Source organism: Lutra lutra, chromosome 14 (assembly GCF_902655055.1).
Source record: "Lutra lutra chromosome 14, mLutLut1.2, whole genome shotgun sequence".
Lineage (NCBI taxonomy): Eukaryota > Metazoa > Chordata > Mammalia > Carnivora > Mustelidae > Lutra > Lutra lutra.
The window spans coordinates 39207317-39219682 of record NC_062291.1 but is presented as its reverse complement, the minus strand read 5'-3'; the positions used below and the strand labels follow the sequence as shown (position 1 = coordinate 39219682).

The 12366-nt window shown below is 53.7% G+C and overlaps 1 protein-coding gene across 4 annotated transcripts in view; it reads left to right on the top strand.

Moving 5' to 3' along the window:
• The window catches only part of DLG5 (discs large MAGUK scaffold protein 5), a 116917-nt gene that overhangs the window by 55353 nt on the left and 49198 nt on the right, over positions 1–12366 (top strand). For all 4 annotated transcript variants that reach the window (XM_047702110.1, XM_047702109.1, XM_047702112.1 and 1 more), the window contains 3 exons: positions 5098–5260; positions 7033–7176; positions 7779–7962. In XM_047702110.1, coding sequence (XP_047558066.1) covers positions 5098–5260; positions 7033–7176; positions 7779–7962 — 491 coding nt within the window. The remainder of the gene's footprint in view (positions 1–5097; positions 5261–7032; positions 7177–7778; positions 7963–12366) is intronic.

Here is a 12366-nt window from a genome sequence, read left to right as displayed (position 1 = left end):
ATGAGAGACTGTGTCTCTCCTGATGGTTCTGGCTCTCCTGGGCTGGAGAGGACGGTGGCTTGGTTTTGCTTGCTGCTGCCCCTGATGACCACGTTCTGCCCCTGCTTCGCTTCTCCCCTGAGAGCGGGGGCCTGGACATAGCCAGGAAGCTTAGCTGGGCATGGCCACTCCACCTAACTGCTTTCGGCCATGACCAGTGTTCTCCTCGGCTCTGGCACCATGGGCCCATAGGGTTCTGGAGCAGAGTTGTGATTTGTCTAGCTGTAAATAAGACAGAGGGGGAGGCCTTCAGCTGACATGTGGTGGTGAGGGAGCTAAGGACAAAGGGGCTTCTGGCGGAGACTACCCAGCTGCCAAGTACCTTGCTGAGCCTCAGTGGTCTGTGGAGGTGGCCGCACCAGCCATGGCAACTGGGAGACAGAGCTAGGACTCATGTGGTGAAAGGGGCCTGCTCTGTCTCCCTGCCGGATTCTGCTCCTGCTCTCCCTCTCATGCCAAGGCCTGGTGTGATGCCTCCAAAATCCAGAGCCTGTGCCTGCTCTCTTGGGATCTCTGAAGCACCCCCATTTTAATGTGGTCTAAGTCCCTTACCCCTTGGACTCCATCCTGGATACAGAAAGGAAGAAAGACCTCTACCTTCTCTGGTGCCTGGGTGGCTCAGTCGGTTAAGCGTCTGCCCTTGGCTCAGGTCATGATCCCAGGGTCCTGGGATCAAGTCCTGTGTTGGGCTCCTTGCTTAGTGAGGAGCCTGATTCTCCCGACGCCTGCTGCTCCCCTTGCTTGTGCTCGCTCTCTCTGACAAATAAAATCCTGAAAGAAAAAGAAAAAAAATCTGCTTTTTTGAGTGGCTTCCAGATTGGAAAGAGGAAGGAGTAAAGTCGGGAAGAGTGGACACTTTTGCATTTGAATCCAAAAGAACAACTATGCAGGGATAGGAGAGCTGAGGGAAAGCCGTTTGCAGTTTCTATGGACAACTCCCCTGATGTGAGTTCGTATTTGCTTGTTCTTTAAGCTGTCTGCTGTACCTGTGGTAAGGTACTGAGGGGGTGGGGAGGGCTGACGGTCCACAACTCCAGTGACCACACCACTCCTGGGAGGGTGGCTTCTGTTTGGGACACTGCAGGTTTTGTTGTTAGTGTGGTTTTTTTTTTTTTTTTTTAAGATTTTATTTATTTATTTGACAGAGATCACAAGCAGGCAGAGAGGCAGTCAGAGAGAGAGGAGGAAGCAGGCTCCCTGCTGAGCAGAGAGCCCGATGCAGGGCTCGATCCCAGGACCCTGAGATCATGACCTGAGCTAAAGGCAGCGGCTTAACCCACTGAGCCACCCAGGCGCCCCGTTAGTGTGGGTTTTTAAGAAGTCTCGTCATCGAGGTATAAATTGCACCGGCAGAGGAAGGGACAGAGGGAGAAGCAGGCTCCCTGCTGAGCTCGAGCCCAACATGGGGCTCGATCGCAGGACCCTGAGAACGTGACCTGAGTTGACATCAGATGCTTAGTGGACTGAGCCACTCAGGTCCCTAGAAAAACTTTATTTTTAATTGACTGAATGGAGAGGATTTTCTGGACCACTTGCCATTAATTTGGCATATCCAGGCTTAGCCCATCTTGGGATTCTTCCTGAGGTGCCCTGTGGCCCTCCACCCTCCTGACTGTGGAACGGTAGGCATCCAGGCAGCATGGCCCCCTGAGTCAGGGGCCCCCTGAGTTTGATGGCTTCTCAGACCTGTATGTATCTCGGGTGTGCTCAGCCCTTTGGAGCGCTACCTGTCGGGAGGCAGTGTAGTGTCAGGGTGGGGGCCCTGGGTCTTGAGCCTGCGCCACGTTTGTCTGGGCGTGCACCACGTTCCTGGCTGTACAGTTTTTATGGGTGTCAGGTTCTCAGGGGATGGTCGTAGCACGTCCCTGGCAGGGTGCTGTGGGCCTGAATCAGCTGTGTGTGGGGACAGACCTGATGACCCCGATCTCTGTCCTGCTGCTTCTCTCTCCAGCTTCCTCAAAAGCCAAGGAAGGGCTGCATCTTTCTTTTGCCTTCTTCCCCCAGTGGGGTGAAAATTCTTCATCTCCCTGGAGGCAAGTTGCTGAGCCTGCTGTGCTTTTCATCTCTGAAACTCTTGAGTTGATGTTTCTGTGATACTTCTTGGACTTGATTATGGCACAGAGCACCTGTTCTCAAAGCATGGCGTGGTGTCCCTGAGGTCCTTTCAGGAGGCCTGTGAGGGCAAAACTGTTTTCTTAATGATACAAGATACCACTTCCCTTTTTGACTCTCATCCTCACGCAGACTTTGCTGTCAAGCAGACTTTTCTACAGGTGCATCTGTCCTGCGTGCAGTACTGCACGGCCGAGAGACTCCAGCTATCTCTATGAGGCCAGATACCAACAGCGTTAGAAAGTTGCAAAGTGATGCCACTCTTTTTTTTTTTTTAAAGTAGGCTCTACACCCAGTGTGGAGCCCAAGACGAGGCTTGAACTCACGACCCCAAGATCAAGACCTGAACTGAGATCAGGAGTCGGATGATTAATTGACTGAGCCCCTCAGGTGCCCCAATGTCCCTCTTCTTGCTACATTTTTTGTTTTGTAATGGAAAGGGTGGTTAATTTTTCATAGGAAAAAAAATTTATGTCAACATGGAATGGATTTTCGGTTATTTTAAAATTAATAGATTTTTAAAATTCTTAGTTTTAATTTTTAATCTGGTAGCTCTCATTAGAGAGTTATAACTCATGTAAACAAAAGCCCTTAGGAGTCCTCAGTCATTTTTAAGATTGTATGTAAAGCAGTCCTAAGATCAAAAAGTTTGTGAACCTTTAGGTGAAGACCTTGGCTCTGGTGTCAGGTAGGTAGAGGGAGGTCCAAAACTCAGTGCTGTCATTTACTGGCTCTGTGACCTGGATAGTTCATTTGATCTTGATAAGTTTTTGTTTTGTGATTTGTAAATGGGACTAACAGCAGTAGCTTTCTTAAGGGTTTGGGATGCATTTTAGAAAATGCCAAGCAGGAAGTAAGTACTAGTTGTGGCTGTTGTTCAGGGAGTAGTGAGGCACTGAGGCAGAGAGCGTGTGCTCTGGACCTAGGTGCCTGGGCTCCCATCCCTGGGCATTGCTGGCTCTTTCTGTGCAAGTTTGAGTCAGTTCCCTGATCTTGCCAGGCCTCCGTTTCTCAGCTGTAGACAGGGATGACAATGTGAGTGCCCACCTGGGTTTGGGATGTTAATGCCCGGGACATCTGTGTAGGCTGCTGCTGTGTGGGTTGGCATCTGACCGTGAACATGGAAATACCCCATTTCCAGAAGCTCTTTGTCTTTTCATCCCACTCTCTTGGGTTTTTCTGTCGCACATGGATCGTTGCCCCCTGAAGTTGGTTAGAGCGTGACTCACAGGCATCAGCAGAAGGGGTACTGGACATATGTCCAGAGGAAGCCTCATCTGTCCGAGTGCCGGCTATGCTGTTGCAGGTCAGTTGATAGTGTAGACCTGGCTCTGGGTTAAGGCTCATACAAGTGACTTCATTTGCCAGAGGAGGAAGCCTGTACAGCTGTAATGAGCTGCTTTCCAGAACTCTGGGGGCAGGGGTGAGGGTCAGGGTCTTTTGCGAAAAGGGGAGGGGAGGCTTCTTAGGTTGTGGCGTAGAACTGTGTAGGGTTCAGGGGAGATGCTCGTGGGCATTGCTGGTCGTGGGCCACACCTCAGATGGCATTCTGACCCATCTGGGCCAGGCCTGGAGCCCAGCAGCCCCAACCACTACAGTGGTGGTGGGTCTGTAATAAATGCACTTTTGCGGGTACCAGATCAGGTGGTTGGGGTTCCCACCTGGGATAATGCTGAGCTGAGAGGTGGGAGCTCCTGTCTCACACCGTGATCTGGTCTGCCCCCGCCCCCCCGCCAAAGTGTCCAAGTCCCCATCTTCCCTGGCACTCCTGGAGGACATGAGGCCACAACTGAGTGCCCATCTTTTATTCTGGGGGACGCTTGGTTTACATGAGCACTCGGCCAAAAGGATCAGCTGCGGGGCTTGTGGTCACGATGGCCCAGGTTCAGAAAACCGCATCTTGCCCTTCACACATTCTAGGGCTGCTGGGGAGACAAACACTGTTTTCCCTGGGGTGATTGGCCTCCCAGGTCACATCCATAAAATGCGATGGCTGCCGTGAGTTCCTGTGACCCTGCCTTGGATCCCTGAGGGTTAACGGATATCCTGGGTGAATGTGTGGACAGAGTTAAAGATAAAAGCACCATGGATTTTGTCTCTGTTTTTTGGGACATTTGAGTGAGATGCTTCCTCCTTAGAAAAGGATTTGGATCTTTTCAGAGGTGCTACTACTGGTGGTCACTGTTGCTGCTGGTCCTTAGTAATACCATAAGGCATGGGGTTTCCTTTGACAGTCCTGGGTGCAGGTGATGAGGGCCTGAGATGGACTGCGCAGCCAGAGGCCCCAGGATTTACCTGCATCACGTCACACTGACTTAGCCATGGGCAGCTTTGCCAGAGAGCCTTCTCTGAGCCCACAGCCCTGGGCTGCCTGGGGCAGGTCCTCTGGTCATTTGGAGAGGTTGGAGAAGGGAGCTGTGTAGCGTATTCAGCCCTGGTTGGGGTGGGGGTGGGAACACAGACCTTGGGCCCCAGCTTCAGGGCCAGCTGTCTTTGGCCCCAGAAGCTTCTCTGGGTCCCACCTGGCCCTTCTTCCTCAAGCCGTGCATTTTATTCTGCTCAGGCCTTAGGCTGGCCTCTCCATGCCCAGGGGTTGGGGATAGCTGCTGTTTCCAGACCAGGCAAAAACACGCAGATCGGGGCCCAAGGGGTTCTATCTTGGAGGTGTCAATGTCATGCTGGGAAGAGAGTGGGGGTCCCCAGTCATGGCCAGCAAAATGGGTGGGTGATCCTGGGGTGCTGGAGCAGGCAGCCTGGGCTTAGGTCTCTGGTCCCCCTCTTATTCCAGACTTGGTGTCATCTGAAAGGCAGATGCCAGCAGGACCCACCTGGTAGGGTTGTTGGGCACAGCTGATGCAGGCCAAGGGCTCGGAACAGTGCCTGGCAGACCTAGCAAGTGCTATCTAAATGCCAGGTCACTGTATTATTTATTTTCCCCTCCCCCAGGTACCACCGGGAAGGCGCCATCCCCGCCACCCCTCCTCACAGACCGTCAGGTGAACGAGAAGGTGGAGAACCTCTCCATTCAGCTTCGGCTGATGACCCGAGAGAGGAATGAACTGCGGAAGCGCCTGGCTTTCGCAACCCACGGGACGACCTTTGATAAGAGGTAGTGATCGCACCTGCTCCCCTGCCCAGGCCCGATGGACCAGGGCTACTCCCCCGAGGCCATCACGCCAGCAGCCCCTCCCTGCCAGGCACTCATCCTTAGCTCCCCGGGGTCCGTGCTGCACTGCCAGAGTGTCCCTTTGCCTCACTCCCCCGTCCCTTGGAAATGCTGTCCTTGCAGCCCTGGGTCGGGGGAGGTTAAGCTTCCTCCAAGCCAAACTGGAGCCCCATCCCAAGGCAGATCAGCCCTGTCCAGGCCTGAGTCACATGACGCAGAGCTTGTGAAGTGTGGGTGTCTGTCATGCACTCGTCCTCTGCAGGTGACGATTCGGTGGGTAGCTTTGGCAGCAGCTGGTGAGGCCTGGTCCCAGTCTGGTGCCTCCTCACGGGCTGGTTGCGTGGCCTCGGGCTTGTCACTGTCCCTCTTGAGGCCTCCACCTTCCAGCACCAGAGCAGTATACTTGTTCAGTATCCTTTTCTGTTGCTTGTCTATGGTCCTGCCCTCATGGAGGCAGTTGTCGCCGTGCTGAGCCCTCGAGCAGTCTGCCTGTGCATCTGTGTGTCTGCACGTGCCTCTCCTCTTACTGCTGCATGGATTGTTGCATGTGCCAATGTTCATTGTTCCTGCCACGTGTGTTTTAGGAGGGTATATTTCGCTCCTTTGTGGTTTTGGAGAAAATCTTTGATTACTTCCTTTTTTGGGATTTAGATGTGGGTACCAGGTCCATAGGGTGAGGCAAAGGGAGTGTCTTTCCCCACCTCCCCACCCAGGAGGGCTTCATGGAGGAGGAGGGAAACAGTCTGATTCATCCTTCTAGGAGATTTTGCTAGGGATTCTGAGGGGAGGGGGATTGCCTTTAGGAACATCAGGCATGTGTGTGCCTTGTCCTGAGGAAGTTCCTCTGGGGTGATATTGGGGTGGCAAATCCAGCCAGCTGAGCTTACTTTGATGACGATACGGTCCTCAGCACAGAGGCAAGGCCTGCAGAGACACCGCGTGCTAGAGTGCATATTGTCCAGTGCCTGCCTTCGTGTCACCGAGGCAGAGCACGGGGTTCCCCAGAGCCTGGATGGCTGGCAGAGCCTGCCGTGTTTGCTCTCTGGCCCTCCGCAGAGCAGGGTTACTGACGCTGGCTGTAGGGCTGGCTCTCACCCTGACGCGTGCACTGGCATCCCCAGAGGGCTTGTTAAAGCTCAGGTTCCTGGTTAGGTCTCCCTCCGTCCCGCCCCTCAAGCATCTGATTCAGGAGTTCTGGAACTGACCTGAGGATTTGGACTTCTAACACATCTGAGAAGCAGTGCTCCCGGCCAGTGTCCTCAACAGTAGCTGCACACTGGAGACCCCGTTCTGGTGTCTGGGTCACACCCCCAAGGTGTGACACCCCAAGGATGCCAGTGTAATTGGTCTGGGTCTTGCTGTTTTGATAAGTTCCCAAGGTTGACACTTCCCTAAAAAAAGGAAAAGCTTCCTCACAGGTTTCTGGGGTGCCCACTGTGGGTGAAGGCCAGTTGTGCGGTCTCCCCGGGAGCTGCTAGAAAAGACAGTACCTTCTCCAGGCTCGAGCAAGGAGCCCAGGCAACCAAGGCCATGTATCATTGTTCTCCTCCTGTGGGTCCGGGGAGGCCAGGATGTCTTGAGTTGACCACGCGCCAGGTGGTTGGGGTGCATAGGAAACCGGTATCCAGGGACACTGGGCCGGAGGCTCCCTGGGCAGAGACATCCCTTGTCCGAGTGATCCCAGGGCCTGCGTTCACTACTGCTGTCTGGGTCAGGCCCTACCACAGGCTGAATCCCGACTACGAGAGGCTGAAGATCCAGTGCGTCCGGGCCATGTCGGACCTGCAGAGCCTGCAGAAGCAGCACACCAATGCCTTGAAGAGGTGCGAGGAGGTGGCCAAGGAGACCGACTTCTATCAGTGAGTGGGACTGCCTCATGGCACTTAGTGGGCCTTCAGCAAGCAGGTTGGGGTCTTTGGGTCTCGGTTTTTCTAAGTACAGACTGAGATGCGAACTCTTCATACCAGCTAGTGACAGCCGCGGAAGCACAACTGGCAGGAAAGGGATTGAAAATGAGGCAGGAAGCCAGACAGATGGCTGGGCTCCTGGGTCGCTGTCCAGAGATTTGCTGCAGCTCCTGCTGCAGGAGAGGCAGATGGGCCTGTTCCCCTTTGGTCTCCTGGGGTCGCTCTAAGGGTACTGACCTGCTTTACCTGCCCACCTGCTGACTTTGCCCAGGCCTCAGTACTTAGAGGGGCTAGGCCTGTGCCAGGTAAGGGCTCATCTCATTGCCTTGGTCTTCATCCATGTGCCCTTTTTGGTATTAGGTTTTTACAAACAGTGTGGTTCTTTCTGGCATTTGGCTGATACCAGGCTTTGGCCTGCCTCTGAGTGCTGCTGCCCTGGTTGCTATGGTCTCCCATCGTGGGTACTGGGAGTACTGGGATGTGGAGGGGCGAGAGCAGCGGAGCTGGCAGGGGTTGGAGGCTGGCTGCGTTTCACTGTGCGTATGGGGTTGTAGCACACTCCACAGCCGGCTCTTGAGCGACCAGACCCAGCTGAAGGATGATGTGGACATGCTGAGGCGGGAGAACGGACAGCTGCTGCGGGAACGTAACCTGCTGCAGCAGTCGTGGGAGGACATGAAGCGGCTCCATGAGGAGGATCAGAAGGAGATCGGTGACCTCCGGGCACAACAGCAGCAGGTAGAGCCGGGCAGGGTGGCAGGGGGCAGACCAAGGTTGGGCATCCTCCTACCCCCTCATCCGTCTACTCATCATCCATTCTCCCACCCATCATCTGTCCTTCCACCCATCATCTATCGTCCTTCCTCCCACCTCCCATCCATCCTTCCACCTTCCATCCTTCCTTCCACTTCCCATCCATCCTCCCACCCATCATCTGTCCTTCCACCCATCATCTATCATCCATCCTCCCACCTCCCATCCATCTTCCTGACTTCCATCCATCTTCCCACTTCCATCCATCCTCCCTCTCCCATCTGTCTTCCCACCTCCCATCCATCCTCCCACCCCTCATCTCTCCTGCCTTCCATCCTTCCTTCCACCCATCATCTATCCTTCTACCCAATAGCCATCCTTCCACCTATCATTCATCCTTACATCCATCATCTGTCCTCCCATCCATCATCCGTTCTCCCACCTCCTTTCCGTCCTTCCACCCACCCATCATCCATCCTTCTACCTCCTGTCCATCCTCCACCCATCATCCACCCATCATCCATCCTTCCACCCATCCTCCGTCCTTCCATCCATCATCTATCCTTCTACCCGTAATCCATCCTCCCACCCATACTCCCACCTCCAGTCCATCTTTGCACCCATCCTCCATCCTCTCACCCATCATCCATCCTTCTATGCAACCCTCACCCTCCCAGCCTGTCATCCACCCACCCATCATCCGTCCTCTTTCTCCATTCTTCCGCCCATTCAGCAACCCACCTACCATCCATCCGTCCACTCGCTCACATAGCCTTGTGATCATTTAGCAGGTATTTTTGGAGTGTCTGCCTAATGTGAGGCACTGGGATATCTGTGAACAGACACTCTTGGACTCTGCAGTCCAGAGGGGGAGACTAATGCTAGTCAGACGATCACACAGATCTGTGTATCACCACGAATGTCGTGAGGGCTGCCAGGAGGAGGTGCTTGCAGTTCAGTGTGCAATAGGAATTTGACCGAGTAAGGAGACATGGATCTGTCGCCTTCTCCCTTTGTATGGATGGTGTGAGCTTACAGGTGGAGAGAAACTTGGAAGTGTTGAAGCCCTGTGCAGATACGAGATGGAGGAGTTAGCGTCATTAGCTTTTGGTGGGGGCCTGGCCTCTTTGCTCCTGGCTTGCATTCCAGGTTAGTTTCTTCACTTTGCTCAGCTGTTGTTTCACATGGACAGAAGCATGAGGAGTCAGCCAGTGAGAAAACCAGCTCGCTGTGAGTGCTGTTGGCCAGTTCTCCTGTAGCTCGCAGACGGAGCTGCCTGGGATGACGGCAGGGGCCGAGGCCATGTTCTGCGTGGAGATGGTCGCGTGTGTGGGGTCGGACGCAGTCCTGGCGAGGAGCAGAGCATCCCCATCCCCGTCGGCATCATCCGTGGCCCCCGAGTTAAAGCAGGACTGCCGGGGCTCGCTCGGCACAGAGTGCCTCTGGGACCATCTGCGCTCATCTGATCGCGTAGCATGACGTTATCTCTCTTGCTCTATTTTCATTTACAATTAAACTTCTGTAAATTGGGAAACTGTCACAAGCTTACAGAAGAGTTGCAAGTACAGCCCCAAGAATTTTTACCCCTCATCATTCCAGAACAAGCTGCCAATCTGCACGCTTCTAATAAACAAGGCTATTCTCTCATCTGGCAGCAGCACAAGCATCGACATCAGGAAGGTAGCGCTGGTACATGACGCCCTCTAGTCATCAGACCCCAATTTGAGTTTTGCCGGTTGTATGCATAGTGTCTTTAGCAGGAAGAGGATCCAGGCCACAATACGGTGTGGCGTGTGACTGTCAGGTCTGTTGGGTCTCCTTCAATCTGGAAGAGTTCCTCAGGCTTCGGCCTACCTGACCTGATGCTTCAGAATATGACAGGCTGGCTGTTTGCCCACATGTCCCTCCACCTGGATTTGTCTGATCTTCCTGGTTTGTTTCTGTGTTGTGTGTCTTGGTGTCCCAGAAGTGAGGTTGCCACCTTCTCATTGCGTCTTAGACTAGGTTGGGACTTGGTTGGTGAAGACTCGTTACCGGTGACGTTCCCTTGGTCACTCGATGCTGGTGATGTCTCCAGGCTTCTCCACTGCAGCGTTGCTTGCTTTCCCTGTGGCCGTCTGTCTGACGGACTCTATGTGGACTCATGGTTTCCTGCTTTATTCAGTGGGTTGTGATTTACTGTGGCTGGCGGGAGCCTCTTTAAGAGGTTTCTCTGACTTTTTGACAGGCCCTTCTCACTCTTTGAACACTTTCTTGCTCTCTGGTACAAGATGTCATCCCAGGCTTGTTTCATTTCTTGCGCTTGCCTTGGGAATCAGCCATTTCTCCAAGGAGTCCTCATTCCTTGTAGTGAAAGTCCTCATTCCTTGCTTAGAAGCAAGATCCGAATGCCAGGTGTGCACATAGCTGCTGGGGTATCTATCGCGGCTGCCACGTTGTGCCAGTAGCCGGAACGGGGTATCTGAGTTTCCGAGTCTGTTATCTCCCCCTCCACCTCACGTATCTGGGTATTCAGTATGTAGCATATATATTGAAAATGGTGAGTTTGCACTAACATTCCCAGTTCCAGTCCAGCACCACAATACCATGGCTTCATTCTAGCTGCCTCCCTTTCTGTTTCTGTTAACTCCTTTTCCAGCAGTGGGAGATCGCAGCGAGAGGCAGAGATAGCCCCCAGCGGACAGTTTGTGTGCCTTCTCTGCCCAGGGCCGGGAGTGCTGGCTTTGCCTCCGGTCTTTACCTTCACCCTACCATTTCTGTGCTCACTTATTTGTGGGCCTTTTTCCATCCTCTCTAGACTTGGCTCAGCCTTTTGTCTTGGGTTTAGTTTGGATTTTACTTTTCTTTGAGTGATTTCTCATTTCAGATGTGTTTCTGGCTCCATCTTAGCCTCAGGGAGGGCCCCTAGCCTTGCCAGAAAGTGGCAGAATGGGACTATTCAGGGCCGCAGACCTGGCTTCAGACAGTCGTCCCAGAGGTTAGATGGTGTCACCCATAGAGCAGTGGTGCTGTGTGCCTGCCGAAGTGTTTGCTATCATTGCTGCTCTTGTTTGGGTCCCATCAAGGCTGGGGTTGACTCTGTTCCTGGAGGAGGTGGGCTAGGGCCAGAGTCCCCACCTGCTGCGGGGTGTCAAATGGGGTGGTCCCCCTGCAGTCGGTGTGGTGGTTCCTGCCGTCATGAAATGTGCGGTTCCCATATGGCCCAGCAATTCCGCGTCAATTCGTGTACCCGAGAGAACTACAGACAGTGTTGACACAAAAACCCAGAGTGTAGATGCTTGTAGCGGCATTTCTCACAGCGGCCCGGAAAGGGAAGCAGTCCAGATGTCTGTCGGTGGTTGAGTGGGTACCGGAGGTGTGGTCTGTGCTCTACGGCGGAATAGTAACATTCAGCATAAAATCACATGAAGCAGTGACACCTGCTCCGACATGGATGACCTTGAAAACTTTGTGCTAAATGAAAGAAGCCAGTCACGGAGGACCACGCAGTATCTGATTCTCTAGAGACAGAAGGTAGCCGAGGGCCAGTGTGGGGCAGGGGAATGAGAGGAGGGAGGGTGGGTGCTAATGGGCACAGGCTTCCTTTTGGGGGGATGCCAGTATTCTAGGGTTATGGTAGGGATAGTTACTGCACAACCTCGTGGATTCACAACCTTGTAAATATACCAGCTCCGCTGACTGGGGCGCTTGAGGTGGTGAATCGTACAGTGTGTGGATTATAGCTCGGAAAAAGGACCCAGTTATCACCTTGTTATTAAAAAAAGTCTGCCCTCATGAGGCGTAAAGTTTCATGGTCTCCTGTTCTCTGACTATCCCGAGGACTTTCACAGCTTGAACAAATATCCAGACTGAAAGCGCTTTCTCGCTTCCCCCCCTTTCCTGTTCTCCCCACGAATGACATGGGAAGGTGACCCCCTGTCCCCTCCAGCCCATGTCTCCTTCTCCTATCCTTTCCTATAGCTATGACCCTTTTGGGTCTAATTTGTTACAGTGGTCAGTGAGTTTCCCCAGTTCTGTTCAGCTGGACCAGTGTCCCTTGGCAAGTGCTACCAGGACAGGAGGCCGGCTGCTGCAGGGGTGGAGGTAGGGGTGAGGGGACATCTCTGAGTGCCAGGACCACCTGCTCTCACCAGCCTACACCACTTCACCTTCACCGGGCCTGGGCTGGATGCCAGGCTCTGGAAAGCTCATTCCTGGATAGGCCAGCAGCAGAGGAAGCAGGGGATACAGGGGTGGCCACAGGTTTCCTCCCCACAGGGCCCGAGGGCAAAGGTTGACCCCATTGGACAAGGCCGGTTTTGTTGCCTGGCTCCTCCCATGCCTTGTACACTTGAAGAGGCCCTTGCAGGGTAAATGGTGATGTTTGACTTGCCTGTTTGCTTGAGGGAT